Below are 15,531 nucleotides of genomic sequence, written 5' to 3' on the forward strand. Positions count from 1 at the left end.
CTGTATTTTAACGTAATGAACCAGCAAAAAAAAAAAAAAGTCCAAATTTTATTGAGAGAGAGAGAGAGAGAGAGAGAGAGAGAGAGAGAGAGAGAGAGAGAGATTCAAACCTTTCAGTAAAGAGATGTTGAGAGGTTTCAGTATAAGCAAAGTTGTAGTAAAATACTCTCAAGTAATCTGAACATGTAAATTTTACATTTACGGCTTTTGGCATCTAGAGCAACTTACACAAGTGCTTTGACATTTATTCATAGAATGAACACAAGAAAACAAAAGAGGTTTTGTTAGAACACAATAAAACAAAGGTTTGCCTTCTGTTCCATTACAGCATGTAAAATCCCTCTATTTAAGGAACACCACCATTTTTATCTGTCAATTTTTACATTTTGAAGTAAGCTATGGCAACCTTTGGTCTTTCACCCACCAGCCTGAACATGAGAAAACAAAACACCTGTGCAAATGAACATATACAAGTGGAAGATCCTTTGAGAGAAAGGGAAAGTTATACAATCTATGTTTGGTAAAATGGATGTAAATAAAAGCATAAACTGCTAAACTAGCCTGATCAAGTGACATGTTTGACAGAAGCATAGACACAAGTGTCCTCCTCCTTCTTGAAGGTCTCCTTGGTAACAGCATCATTAGAACTGTTTGCATTCTTATAAAACTTCACTGTTGTATAAATTAGAGCTTCATCAGACGTCCTTGCTGACTGTTGTGTGTCACACACTGAGGAATTCTCAGAGAGAATTATAGCATTAGCCGAAACAGTGTGTGTAAAATCACAGGGGTTTGTGGGTAACTGGGTTTGGGCATAAACAGCTAGGGAGGGATCAGAGGGGTTTGTGGGTAGATTGACAGTAGAGTAGACTGTAGGAGCTCCAGTGTCTGAGACAAAATGGCTTCTGGTGTCTTTGATCTCACTGTCACAGTCAGAAAGTGGAACCTGAGTAAAGAGAAAAAAAATGTTGTGACCTTAACAGCAGTGTCTATGAATGAGATTGAATGTTTTTTTTTTGTTTGTCTACAACTCTTTGCATTCAAGTGAGGTATAAAAATGTATTTTGGGGTCATATTAATGGAATATTTGTCTATAGTTTCCCTGGACTGCCCAGTTTGAACATTGGGTGGTGTCAGGAGTAGCAGGTGTAAACATTATGGTGGTTCCAGAGGGCTGCATGCCAAGTGTATTATAATTTTACTACATGTGTAGAGTATTATAATTCTATTACAGATGTAGTGCACCTGTTCCAGTAGTGGCCTGCTAATGACCTACAATCATGACTTACCTTATGGATGTGTAATACACTCATGACTCACCCCATAGATGTGTGATAAACTCATGACTCACCCAGTGGTCGTGTGAGGAGTCTTGGAGGGACTGACACTTGGATGATGCTGATTCTTGACATTAATCACAAATGAATAAATTGTGATCACATACTAAACGGATACATGGTATTGTTCACATTTAACAGTTAAATACTCACAGATATTCACATTAATCTGAGTAGGTACTCTTCAAATGCAAATAAACAGTAGAATACTTAGGCATTAATTTATTGTCTTTAGTCCATATTCTAACAGTGCTCATTCATGTACATTTCTAGCCAGCAGAGGGCAGCAGCAGGCAGGTCTGGGGTCTAATCAGTTCTGTTCATGACTAATGCATTTGTTTAATCTACAATGCTTACGGCACAGATACATGCTGCACTCACATCTGCACATAAAGATCTGAATGTGTTATCCTCATGACAATGTTGATTGATAAGTATTGTTTTATGTGATCATTTTTGAAGGGTGTGTGTGTGTGTGTGCGCGTGTGTGGTAATACCCTGCCCCTTCCTGCTTCTCTTTCTGAGAGTCACTATGAGGAATGAGGTTCCCATAAGAAGCAGCACCAGACTCACACAAGCAACACTGATCACAGTGGAATATGGAAATCCTGGAGAGGACACAGACTCATAATTACTGAACCAATCAAAGTTAACCTTTATCCTGATCATTCAGAAGTGTCTGATGAAGCTGACAGTGTGTGAGTAGTTTCACTCCATGCTGTACAGTCCACTGTGTGTCAGCACCTGTATCAGGAGGGGAAGCTCCTGAGGATGTAGTTGGTTTGGTGAACTGTGGACTGATGTGTGATGATGAATGTGGTGATGAGGCTGAAACTGGACTCTCTGGTTAAATAGAAAAATAAACACAGGAGTGACAGATTATTATAATGTTATTGATATAGACTGTTGACAGTGACACATGTCCAGTGTATCTGTGGCATGCTTTAATTTCATACATGGCAAAGAAATCCACAGTTGCTTCAGATAGTGTGGATGTGGATGCTTTTAAACTGCATTTTGGTGCTAATGGTTGTAAATTTGAAAACAAATTTAGTGCTGTAAATTAGATGGGAAGTGTAACAATGTTCAACAGCTAATTCAGACTCAACTCATTTAGACAGTTATAATATTGTTGATCAGTCATATGGGTTGGGAGGGCAGGGAACAAATAAAACACACAAATGACACTTGGCTACAAACAGACACTAGTCAAATTTACAGCCTTGTCTACCTATAGACACTAGACTATTTTGCAGTCTCCAGGTAACCTACAGACACTAGACTACAGCCTTGGCTACCTACAGGCACTAGACTACTTTACAGCCTTTACTACCCAAGGATAAAAACATTTGTTTAGTTCCTGTCATCTAAACAGCATCAACTGATTCTGGACTCTCTAGGATTTGCTAAAATAGTTTTTTAATTAAGTAATTTAGAATGATGTATAGATGTTGCCTCTGCATTGTCAAAACAATAAAGTATTACACAGTTCTTGTTATTTACTCACCTATAACTCTCAGGTAGATCTGTATACTATAAATCTTGAATCCACGATCAGTTGTCCAGTTTGATGTAGTTCCACACCAGTATTCACCAGAGTCCTGAACCGTGACATATCTGATAGTAACAGTCAGGTTTTGCTTTTCTCTGTCATAATACAGTGAGATGTTTTTTTTACTTTCTTTTTTTCCTGTTTTGTTGACCGATCCTATATAATTACAGCCACCAGTGTCCACTCTCTTGCAGAAAAGCTTGGGTTCACTCCTGTGGGATTCTGGGTAATGGCAGCTGATGTTCACAGTTTCTCCTACATAGGCATTGATGGTCTTACCACAGCATGAGCCTGTCAATCATACACATTCAGGTCAAAATGTTTGCATTTATTAATAGTTCTTAATGTTTCTTTTGTTCTAGGATTTACTATGTTAATAAAAGGGAAATATGCCACTTTAGGAACGCTTCAGAGATCAGATCTGCATCAGCCTCACTTCCCTTACAGCTACAAACGTATGAAAGTATCAAGTTTATCTTAACCTGTATACATTTATATTTTCAGCATTTAGCAGATGCCCTTATCGAGGGTGATTTACAAAAGTACAGTTTGGCAAAATTGTTATTATTTCTGAAAGTTTTGATTGATGAAGTGATTTTGGCAAAATTGTATGTTACATGCTACTAACCTGCTGTTACATTGAGCTTCACTTCAGTGTAGGTGTGCAGTTGATCAGATACATTAACAGCACACTGGTATGTTCCAGTGTCATTTACAGACAGCTCTCTGATAAACACACTGAAGAATCCTACACTTCTGTTATCACGAATTGAGAATCTGTCTTTATGAGTCCATGTACTGTTTGGATTTGTTGTTATTTGATCTAAACATGACTGATCTGTTACATTCTTACAGAAAGATTTCAGTTTGGTTTTGTATTCATCCTCATATCTGCACTTGATGGTGACTCTTCCTCCTCCACATGCAGTCAATGATATAGACTCCACATCCTTGGACTCTCCTGTATCTGAAAGACATGACAAACATCCATGTAAGCAATGGCTTCATATTGAAGTTGTTAATTTTGTTTCAATTCATCCTTCCCTTTTTCTCAGCTGTGTTTTAGTCTTGGTTTGATTTGTTCTGCACCTTCTGTATGTCACGGTATGAAATTCCCTGGGAGATGTTATCAGATATAACACAATTGTACCACTGATCATCAATACTGTAACGTGTTTGAGGGGTGTGATCTTAAATGGGATGATTACAATGTCACTGTAATGGGGCTCAAACCCAGGACAGAGAGGTGATGACCCTGACACTCTGCTCCCGCTAGACTAAAACAACCTGCGCGTATATATCGCACTTCACAGGAATGGAGGATGACAAAACAGGAGGAAACACTAAACACCATGCTGAGCGTGGAAAAAGGGAAAACAAAGGCTGCTATGGGAAGAATGGCAGCCCCGATGCACTGAGGAAAACCAAACTCTGAAACTTCCCAAACAAAAACAGAAAACAGGGAGGGACATTAGTGGCTAAGGCGAGCCTTGGGAGAGAACCAGACTCGAGAGGGGAAAACTGGAAAAGGGAGGGGACGTGTAAAAACACAGACAACCTCACAGCGCAGAAGAGAGGTGTAGCACAAGGGCTCACAGACCTCCATACCCAGAGTTACCAGCTAGGAGCTTGGATCAAAACTTTAGCAAAGACCCAACACTGAGTGACTGTGTCACTGGGCTTATATAGATCTACCCCAGCTGTTGGGCATCAAGCCTGATTAGTAGTGTGCCTGGTGCCAACCCTTACAGTCACACTGTCATAAGGACACTCAGGACTTCTGTGGCTCAGAAACTCCAGTGGCTCAGAGACTTCCAAGTAAAATTGGAAAAAAATATATATATATATTTTTATTTCTATGAGGTCTTTGTGGTTACCCATATTTAAAATTAATTCTGTCACTGTTCTATTGCTTCATCTTCAGAAACTGTACTGCTGTAGTGTCACCCATGCGTCTGTTGTTGCTAACACAAGGATTGCTCTTTCCTGTAGATGTTACTCATAGCTATCAAGAGGAAGTGAGCTCCAGCTGCTGCTGGATTCAGCACTTACTCGTTTTTGTTGTCCTGTAGTAAATTACAGCTGTTTGGCAACATGCCAATATCATATTTCTAATAAGGTGAAAGGTTAGAGGATCTTCCCATTTGGGTTTTATTTAGTAATATGCTGGTTATAATTTAAATGTGTGCTTCATTTTAGAACAAATGTGACTACGAGTATACATCAGCTCCACACTGGTACATTTTATTGACATCTAAACAAAGACTATATTTGACCCTGCTGATAATAATGATTAAAGATTGATTTTCATACCTGAGATCACATGCAGTGTGAAGATGAGAAGAATGAAGATTCTGAGTTCAGCTTTATGTTTACTGCCTCCAACTCCTAGATTAGATGTGTGTTAGAGATTGTGTGTGTCTGTCTATGTAGGTCCCTGCCACTGTATCTGGGCTTACTAACTCTGTTCATCTTCTTATGGCTTAACTCATATGAAAAAACTCTTATTTCTGTTTTTGAGGGCAGTGAAAATAGACTGGCATTAATAGAATGGCCTTAAGCCTCCTACTACAGAAACATGCATCTAAAACTATTTCTCTCTCTCTCTCTCTCTCTCTCTCTCTCTCTCTCTCTCTCTCTCTCTCTGTGTGTGTGTGTGTTTCCTACCGTTTGATGTCTTCTTCTTTTTCTTTAGCTTTCCCAGCATTATTACACACATCAGAAGAATGATTGTTATTATGAACAAAACCACAAATAAGGTAATGAAGGATCCAGTAAAGCATTAGAGAGGAGAGCACAGATCTCAGTCTGTGGTAGAACAGCAGGGGCCACATATAATATATATAATTTACATGAAATCATATGTGCTTGCAATATTGCTATTTCTGCTATTTTGTCATTAGAGAAAATAGAACTGATCTGATTCAGTGTAACTACATGTCAAGTTTTGTGGTCATAGCAAGTCAGAATCTTCTCTAATTGCACGACACAAAATAGCAGGTACACATGGTCTGGAAGCCTTTCACATACATTGTGGGTACAGGCCTTTATAGATACATTTATGACCTTGAGTATGTGTCACTGGATCACTCGCTGTATGGGCTTTATCGGGTTTTGGACCAGCTCGGTTGCTGATAATATAAACCGTTTTTTTGGGGGGGGTTCCTCTAGCAGTAAACCTGGGGTTATAGTTGTAGACATGCAGATGCTACAGAGGTAGTGATGTACATGTATGCTGTGCTGTTATACTGTGTGTGTAAAGTGTGTAGGAATGAGTGTGTGAGGGCGAGGTGACAGGGATGTGTGATATGGTAGAGTGAGATAATGTGGTTTGAGCCAGGCCGGGTGTGTCACGTCCCTGTAGTGACGTCGTTCAGGGCCCTGCCTGCCATCTAAACCGAAAGAGAGGTTTTTAGGTTTTATTCTTTACCATAATTAATTCTGTTTCTGTACGTTTGTGGTGAGTTTTGTATATGATTCACATAAGCATATCCTTCCTAGGTAATAGAGTGTAGTTTGCTATCCACTGAAATGGCTCAGGAACAGCTCAAAGGAATCTACACCAGTGAGATTACACTCTAACGGTTTCAGGAAATATGCAAGTAGATACATTCCATTCATCTTGGAATTTAATGTTAATTATTTTATATAGATGCAGCTGGAAGTATTAAAAGATGACATTACAGCTGAAACATTAAGTTTCTCAAAAATCCAGTGTTACTTAAATCTTACTTAGAGACAGTGGACAGGAGTTCACAACCATGCTCAGGAAAAAAATTGTTTGTCAGTGGAAAACAATGATTACATTTAGCTAATGATCCTGTATGAATCACAGAGAACTGCAGGTAGAAAGCCATTATTACAGAGGGTTCATTTTAAAGAAGTGAATGCTACTGTAAAATGCTAAGGACAAACATCTCAGCTGGACAGGAGACATGACAGTTATAGAAAACAGAAGCTCTTCACACTCTAACCCACAGTGGTGAGTCGCATGGTTCAAACTCATATGTAACCATGGCAACACTTCCTGTGTCTCTCTCTGTTCTATGGTGGTGCTGTGCTTGTTTTCTCTCTCATTATTTCTGTCTCTCTCTCATGTTAAAGAACTGCCAAACTCAAAGTGTATAAAAGCAGCCCAACATATATGAACCATTAAACTACTTGCCTACTTGGTCCATGTGAAGCTATTCATATTCACAGTGATTATTTGATTATATTTCTATATTCCTGTTGAGGTACTATTTAGCAGGATAGTATCAGTGTTTAAGAATATGTATATATTCTAATAGTAAGAATTAATTTATTGTCCCCTATCTTACATTGACCACTTTTAATCACACTCTGTGTATTGGTCAAGCAGTGTTTACACCGTCACTCACCAGTATATTCCTCCATCCTCTGATCTCAGATCAGTGATGGTAATATTGAAGACTCAGCCTTCTGTTACATCATTCAGAGAGAATTTTCTACAGCATTTAACGTTAGCGTTCATTCAAAAAAAGAAAAGCTTATAGTGAACAACTACATGTGCAAATGAGAGTGGCCTTGCTCAGGTGTCCAACAGTGGTAACCTAGCAATGTTGGGGCTTGAAACAGCAACCTTCTGCTCACTAGTCCAGTACATTAACTGCTGGATCTTAGACGCTCTTTGCTTTTCCAGATTGAGAATTAACATGGACATCTGTAATAGGTTTCATCATTGCCTGTTTATCACTTTGTTTTCTGTAATGTCCTCCTAGTCTGTGAACTTTTATCAGTAAATCTTTTGTTTTACTAAAACTACACTCGACTCAACTGCTGCCTGTTCATCCTGACAATGGTACATACCATGGAGTGAGGGACTGTTGGTTTGGAGGTTTACATCATTTACTGTGTGAGCTGTAAAAAGAACAGTGGGACATTATAAACCTTATGATCAAAACATAGCAAAGGAGATGTAAAAACCCCTTGTTAGGCATGTAAATAGATAGATGTCTACCTTCTACCTCTGCCTACCTCCAGTTGACCATGTGGACTCAGTATACACCGATGTGCTGGGATCAGGTGTTGGAGGGGTGTAGGTGGAGTGTGAGACAATAACATTCATAGGTGTGTCTGAAAGACAGAAACAGACTTCTAAATTTCAAATATTTCTCATATTCAGTACACACAAAAATCTTGCTTTTTTTATGTATTATAAATCCCAACTTCACATAATTGCCTCAGTTAATCATCATCAGCATCATCATCATCATCATCATCATCATCATCATCATCATCATCATAATTGTCCTTATCTGCTCATCACTTACCCACTTTAACCACTAACAGAATCTCTGTGTAGTGATCATGCACTTTCTGCTGTGTTGCACACCAGTATTTTCCTCCATCCTCAGATCTCAGATCAGTGATGGTAACAGTGAAGACTCTGGCTGCTGTGTCATCATTCAGAGAGAATCTCTCATCTTTAGCAGTTTTAGAATCAACAGGGATGTCTTTAGTCTGGAAAGTATAACACTCTCCTCTGCAGAGGTACTTCATGTGGGTTTCATATCCAGACTTATAGGGGCATCTGATCTGAACTGAACGGCCCTTGTATCCAGTTACTGTAGTTACAGCAGCAGTTCCAGCTGTAAAATAAAACATTGTGTTAGTAATGTACAATACATTCAGAAGATCCAATGTTATGACTATTCACTTCACTACCAAGTCCCTCTCTGTGTGGCAGGTAAACTAATAATGTGCTGAACCTGTCTGATGATAGTGAGCAGTAACTGGAACTCACCTGGGAATAGACTGGACAAGACGAGTATAAGTGTCCACATGTTGAACTGGGTGGTGAGAGTTCTGTGAGAACTGTCTCATAGTCTGACACGTCCCCCTTCAGTTCTCATCACTGCTTAAAGTGGTGTGTGTAACCAATCACCGCCTCTATTCTCTCTCATTTTTTCAGAGCTCTTTTCTCTGTCTTTGGATTTCTCATTTCTTTCTCTTTTCTCTCTTTCTATCTTTCTTTCAGAGTGTGACTGAACTGAGTTCACTGAGAGTGTGACGTAGTCCAAGATCAGGTGTAGTATATATCTGGAGAGCCATCACCTAAGTCCTAATGTGACCTCACACACAGTGGTGAACACACTGATGTTAAACAATGATGTGAAGGAAGTCTTGGACATGTTTTGTCCAGGTGTTTTATAAACAGTATGCATGTTCAGAAAAACAAAAAACCCACAGTGAGCTCCTGCCACTTCCTTTTTTTTTTCTCAGACTCACATTTCTAAGCCTCCCTGCACCTTTTCCTGTGTGTGTCATTATTTCATATATATACTGTTGTGCTTTCCTTTACTTTATACTTTTTGTTTTACTGTACATCAGACCAAAGCAGCAACTGTATTGTATGTGTCTGTGTTGCTATGACAAAGACTAAGGTCTCAGATGCTGTCTGTCCTAAATAGTCTGTGATAATGATGAACTAATCTTATGTATTTGTTTGTTTCCATTTAGGTTAAGAACATTTCATGTTTTGTTTGGCACATTGTCACAAACAAAGAGCTGTACAGTTATTGGTAGCTGTTTCCACAGTTGTACACTCTGCTGCACCACTGTGCCATTTAGTGGTAAAAACGTTTTATGCAAACTGGCATTGCTAAATTGGGCCCTCTGTCTGGTCCCCATTCCCCTGTAGCAATTTTACCCAGTAGAGTTTAATGTATCCAAACTTCAAACTTTCACTTATCTGACACATTTATATAGTACCTTTCTCAACACAAGGACTCTTTACAGACAGAAACCAGCATGTTACAATCAAATCACTCACACACCTATGAGAAGCAGGGACTGTACCCCCTAGAGGAAGGGGAGGAGGTTAAGATATTCCCACTTAGTCAAAGGTCCATGCTACAGTACAGCATACCAGTACTGCCATCTAGAGTTCAGTGAGCATCACTGCAGCTGCAGTACGAGTACAGCTGCAGTAGAGTATGTCTACCCACTTAATCTCTGAGTGCAACAGGTTTGTCAGCATAGACTGTATAGCCTAATAACTTATCATGTGTTTCTGAGGAAAAATAATCACACAGTAAAATGAGGTTTTACTTGTGTGTTTTTGCTCAGTTACTCCACATCTGAATGGTGTGAGTGCAATGAATTTTATGGCAGGGATTTATTAGGCGTGGTGTGGAAATAAACTAAAATATCATGAATTGTATTGACGAAGTGATTTATGCACATATGTGATGGTGACCACGTTAAATGTCAGTGAAGCCCTTTGTGCTTGTAATGCAGAACCAGATTTTCCGCTCATTGTATTTTACTTTATTCAAGTTCAAAGTTCAAAGTTCAAAGAGGTTTTATTGTCATTTCAGCTATATACAAGTACACAACAAAAACGAGACAATGTTCCTCCAGGACCATGGTGCAACACAAAACAACAGTGCAACAGACAACATGCTACACAAGTGCAAACAGTACAATATAGTGCAAAAATGTCATTAAATAAACAATAATAAATACAGGACAGGACAAATACAAAATGAGTAGACAATGCAATTATTTAGTCCAGTACACAGTACTGGGCATATGTAAAGCCAGTTGTGCATAGGAATCAGTGACATACTACCCTGAACATAGCAGTCACCGGTAGCAGCCAGAACAGTTCAGAGTACAGTGCTGGTTTAGTACAGCAAGTAGGATAATGTGCAAGACTGCAACAGGAGTGCATAGTTTATTTGTGTGAGGTTTGACTTCAGCACTAGTCCGATGCAGAACAATGTGTGAGTGTGTGTATATGTATGTATGTACATTTATGGTTGTTAAATTGCATTAATAAACCTGTAGTTTATTGACACCAGTGATGTTGCTTTTCAAAAGGCCTAAGGTGGTACCTGTTACAATAGACTCCCTTGTAAACATACTCTGGTCAGTTCAGCAGGAGTAGGGTGTGGCTGCCATTTGTGCTGAACTGGGTGTGTCTGTCTGTGATTTTGGAATAACTAAGGACTGAGGGAAGTGTTTTGTGTTATACAGAGTTTAAAATATACAGTCACCTTCTCCTATTTTCCCTCACTTTGTCATTTTTCTTTATTTCACAAGCACACACACACACACACACACACACACACACACACACACACACACACCACACACACACACACACACACACACACACACACACACACACACACACACACACACACACATATGCGCATGCACACACATACACATACAGTAGGCATACATTTCACATAATTTCTTGTTAGAGTCTGTCTTAGGCACCCTGTTATTAGATCCACTTGGACAATTTCTTTTAACTTGTAAAAGGTTTTTTACACACGAAAACCTTTAATATATCAGAAAGCATATTAATATGAAAAGCATATTATTTCCACCAGATGGCACTGTTTCCTCCTGAACTCATCAGGCAAATTCCACTGCCACCAAAACAGAACAAATAGAATAACATTTACATACATGATACATGTATATTATCATATTAATACTGAGAGTCCTGTGTGCAGAATCAGCTCACTGGCAAAAGTTCCTTTGAGAGTTTTAAACAGTGCAGTACTGCCAGCTCCACAAGTTGAGTAAGGAGATCTGAATACCTACACACATTTACTCTTCTCCTCCTCACACTTACCCTGAGTGTCTTCTTCTCCCCACACTTAATCTGAGTGTCTTCTGCTCACAATTACTCTGAGTGTCTTCTGCTCACAATTACTCTGTGGCTTGCACCTCCCCAGATCAGCTGTGCATAGACTGTTATGATAGCTATGCAGTTTCTAAGTGAAGAGTTTTTCTGAGTTGTCCACTGTTTTCAGCCTTTAAATGGATGATTAAATGAGCCGTTGTTCAGTCTTATGTGTTGCTCTGTTGATGACTGTGGACAGACTGGGTTTTTTGGTTACACTTAGAAGGTCATTTTGGAGTAAATCACAGAGTCCTCAGCTTCATTGGAGTTTAGTGCGTGGGTTGTGCTTTGCTGAGACACATTTACAGTGCAGTATGTGATGGAGTCAGACGGTTCATCTACACTGGAGTAGATTACAGTGTGTGAAGACCCCACTGTGGTGTAGACAGTGGTGAGTGTGGACGTTACTGCAGTACTCAGCTCCTGATCTTCAATCTCCTGATAGATGCACTCATTCTGCAGAAGAACAATTTGTATAAAGGTTCTATCTGCGTTAATCAAGACAGTCAAGCTAAAGTATGTTGAAACTTTGAACATTACTGTGGAATTGTTATAGCACAAATATTGTAGCATATCTAGTCTCCTTAATAGATTGAGTGTCCTTCAGAAACATTAACAAAATTCTGCGAGAGAGTAGGTATACAACAGTATTAGCATCACATTTGACTTTGTCCTCAGTACTGTCCCTGTCCACTGGATGGCATGTGGTTTAGATCAAGGCCTGATACCTGTCTAGTGCTGATTGGCATTGAACCTACAAGGATCAGCTCTGTCATGCCTGCAAAACAACAAGAGAAGTTATATTATTATCAGATAGCAATGTACAGAGTGTATTTTTCTGTGTGTGTGTGTGTGTGTGTGTGTGAGTGTGTGTGTGTGTGAATGTGTGTGTGTGTGTGTGTGTGTGTGTGTGTGTGTGTGTGTGTGTGTGAATATGTGTGTGTGTGTGTGTGTGTGTGTGTGTGTGAGTGTGTGTGTGTGTGTGTGAATATGTGTGTGTGTGAGTGTGTGTGTGTGTGTGTGTGTGTGTGTGTGTGTGTGTGTGTGTGTGTGTGTGTGTGTGTGTAAATCTTTATTGTATTTTTAAGTGTTTGTTATAAGGCCATTTATTTAACTAAAATGGCACCATGCATCCTTAGTCTGGAGGTCTTGGTTTCTAAAAGTTTTATGTGTGTAAAAACACATGCAAAATTGATAAAACCCAGAAAACCCTGTTTAAGTTGATCTTCCTGGATCCACTGAGCTTTAAAAATGAGAAACATTTAGTACACACAAACATCTTCTTTACGCATGTATTTAAATACATGTTGTCATTTGTGTAGCTTGTTTTTTATAAATCATCTGCAAGATTTATTATTATTATTTTAGTGGTAATGGTTGACTTCTTGTAATGCCTGACAGCTGATGTTGATCATTATTAAAGACCTCCATTCACTGAATGATGCTGCTAGTAGTTTGGCTTAGAAGAAGGACAAATTGTTTCTCAGTTGTTTCTAATTGCACCAGAGGTTATTGAAGCATTCTGAGGTCAAATTGTTATCATCAGTACTGAAAAATTGCCCAAGGACCAATCTGGATTTAAATCTTGATTCTCAACCCAGCTGTTTTCATAGAGAATATACAATGCATCCAGAAAGTACACTTGCCTTTTTCCACAATTTGTTATGTTACAGCATTATTCCAAAATTAAATTCATTTTTTCCTCATAATTCTACACACAATACCCCATAAGGACAAAGTGAAAAAAATTTAGTTTGGAATTTTTGCAAATTTTTTTTTTTTTTAAATCACATGTACATAAGTATTCACAGCCTTTGCCATGACACTCAAAACTGAGATCAGGTGCATCCAGTTTCCACTGATCATCCTTAATAGAACTGTAGCCTTTATACCAAGATAGACCTAGTACCAGAGTAAGAGCTACACAGATTGTAGTTACCCCACCACCCACAAATTAAAATAAATATAATAATAATAATAATAATAATAATAATAATAATAACCTGTAACAATAACCTGCTGTACAGTACTAGCATTCATTCTCTGAGTAAATGACAAAGCACTTTTGTAAGTTGCTCTGGATATGAAAGTCTGCTAAATGCCATATATGTAATAATAATAATAATAATAATAATAATAATAATAATAATAATAAATGTCCTGGAGTGCAGTCAAATGGAGGTGATAACCCCATCAACATGGTTATGTGTCTAATAAAGTGACCACTAAATGTATAATACTGTAAATAATACTGGTTTCAACTGCAATACTTATAAGATGAACTTATATGCTAAATTAGTATTTCCAAAATAAGTTCAAGTTTACTTACCATTATGTAACCATATATGCAATGATGAGGGACCATCTTCATTCTTTTGCATTTACTGAATTTCAATTTTCTTTTCAAAAGGCATTCCCTTTGTATCCATTTTATAGGTTTTAGTGGAGTCTTCTTTGTCTCCATAATATAAACCTTCCGAATCTATTTATTTAGTAAACTCATCATAGCAGTTCACACCATATGCATCACATCACCGAACTAGTGTGTAAGACACCAGAAGACATTCTGTCTCAGACACTAGAGCTGCTACAGTCTACTCTACTGTCAGTCTACCCACAAACCCTTCTGGTCCCTTTCAAGCTGTTTATGATCAAGTCCAATTACCCACAAACCTCTGTGATCTTACACATACTGTTTCTTATATTGTTTCACTACCATCAAACTCTCCTCATCAGGACACTTATTGTACGGCTCAATTACCCACACTTCTCTCTGATTCCTCAGTGGGTGATACACATCAGTCAGAAGGGTTGTCTGCAGAAGCTCCAACTAATACATCAGTGAAGTTTTGAGAATGCAGACAGTTTTAATGATGCTGTGAGCAGGGAGACCTTCAAGGAGGACTCGTGTTTGGATTCTGCCTGGATCGTTTGAATGCTTCCCAAAGCCACAATAAGAATCATACATTTTATTTAAAAGAATATAAGGCCAGCTGGCCTGTGTTTGTCACGAAGCCTGTGCTGTTCTGAGCAAGAAAGTCTGTACTGCCATCTAGAGCACAAAGCTAGTAAGTTACAATGATCACCGTGGTAGAATAAATGATTCAGTTACAAGCAGGGGTGATTCTAGGATTAGAGCTTTAGTGATGCAAAGCACACAATGAGACCAGCACCCCCATCTCACACACACACACACACACACACACACACACACACACACACACACACACACACACACACACATTTACACACACACACACTCACACACACACACACACACACACACACACACACACACACACACACACACACACACACACACACACACCTGTACATCATTCCCTCACCTTTGAAGGAAGAACATCTGACTTTTTGGATGTTCTGTACAGCCACCACAGCACAGACACACAGACTGTAACTGGCACTGCTGTGTGCATGAGCGCATGTGATCAGTGCAGCTACTGCACGGCTTCTGGGAGAACAGGGCGGGGGAAGAGTAGGAGAGAGAAAGTGGATCATATAATTCACGAGTGAAGGGACGATTGCTTTATTTTCATTGTTAATATATTATGTTTAAACCATATACCTTCTACGGTTTTAACATTTTTTCCAGAGACAAACTTCTGATCTACTTAAAGCCCACCTAAGTGGAGCATGATTGTTAAGTAAAGAAGACTGTAAATTTCCTCCTGAGAAACTAGTATGTCACTGTAAACATCTCAACATATAAAACTGTGAGAATGACTGAGAATATCACGTAAAGCTGATGTCTGAGCTCCCAATCTATAATTGTATGCAGTGTCCACTTAGGGTCTTTTGTTTGGAATAACTGCAGCTGAGGCTTACGGCTCTTCTTACATGCCAGATTTTCTAATGGACTTTCCACAGCATGAGGGTCAATTATGAACAATCTGATAAATATTCTAATCAAATAACAATTATTAATAATCACTGCATATCCTGGCACTTAATATGCC

General features: G+C 38.9%; 1 protein-coding gene across 1 annotated transcript; it reads right to left on the reverse strand.

Annotated features, from left to right (window-relative positions):
- Positions 1 to 224: 224 nt before the first annotated feature.
- LOC145652054 (uncharacterized) lies at positions 225 to 8,739 on the reverse strand. The gene is made up of 10 exons (XM_081701372.1): positions 8,654 to 8,739; positions 8,181 to 8,498; positions 7,885 to 7,983; positions 7,717 to 7,767; positions 3,518 to 3,856; positions 2,845 to 3,180; positions 2,082 to 2,180; positions 1,835 to 1,945; positions 1,352 to 1,404; positions 225 to 946 (listed from the first exon to the last, which is right to left on the reverse strand). Exons 1-10 carry the CDS (start codon positions 8,691 to 8,693, stop codon positions 566 to 568), a joined length of 1,827 nt encoding a protein of 608 aa, XP_081557498.1. The 5' UTR covers positions 8,694 to 8,739; the 3' UTR covers positions 225 to 565.
- Positions 8,740 to 15,531: the final 6,792 nt, after the last annotated feature.

This window comes from Electrophorus electricus, chromosome 18 (genome assembly GCF_041902795.1).
Source record: "Electrophorus electricus isolate QZ-2024a chromosome 18, ASM4190279v1, whole genome shotgun sequence".
Lineage (NCBI taxonomy): Eukaryota > Metazoa > Chordata > Actinopteri > Gymnotiformes > Gymnotidae > Electrophorus > Electrophorus electricus.

Excerpts from the sequence above, each read along its gene's own strand:
- LOC145652054 (XM_081701372.1), bottom strand. The coding sequence starts at position 8,693 with ATGTGGACACTTATACTCGTCTTGTCCAGTCTATTCCCAG. Across the intron at positions 3,857-7,716 it reads CAACAGTCCCTCACTCCATG|ATACAGGAGAGTCCAAGGAT; the intron begins GTATGTACCATT and ends CATGTCTTTCAG. Across the intron at positions 947-1,351 it reads ACTCCTCACACGACCACTGG|GTTCCACTTTCTGACTGTGA; the intron begins GTGAGTCATGAG and ends CTCTTTACTCAG.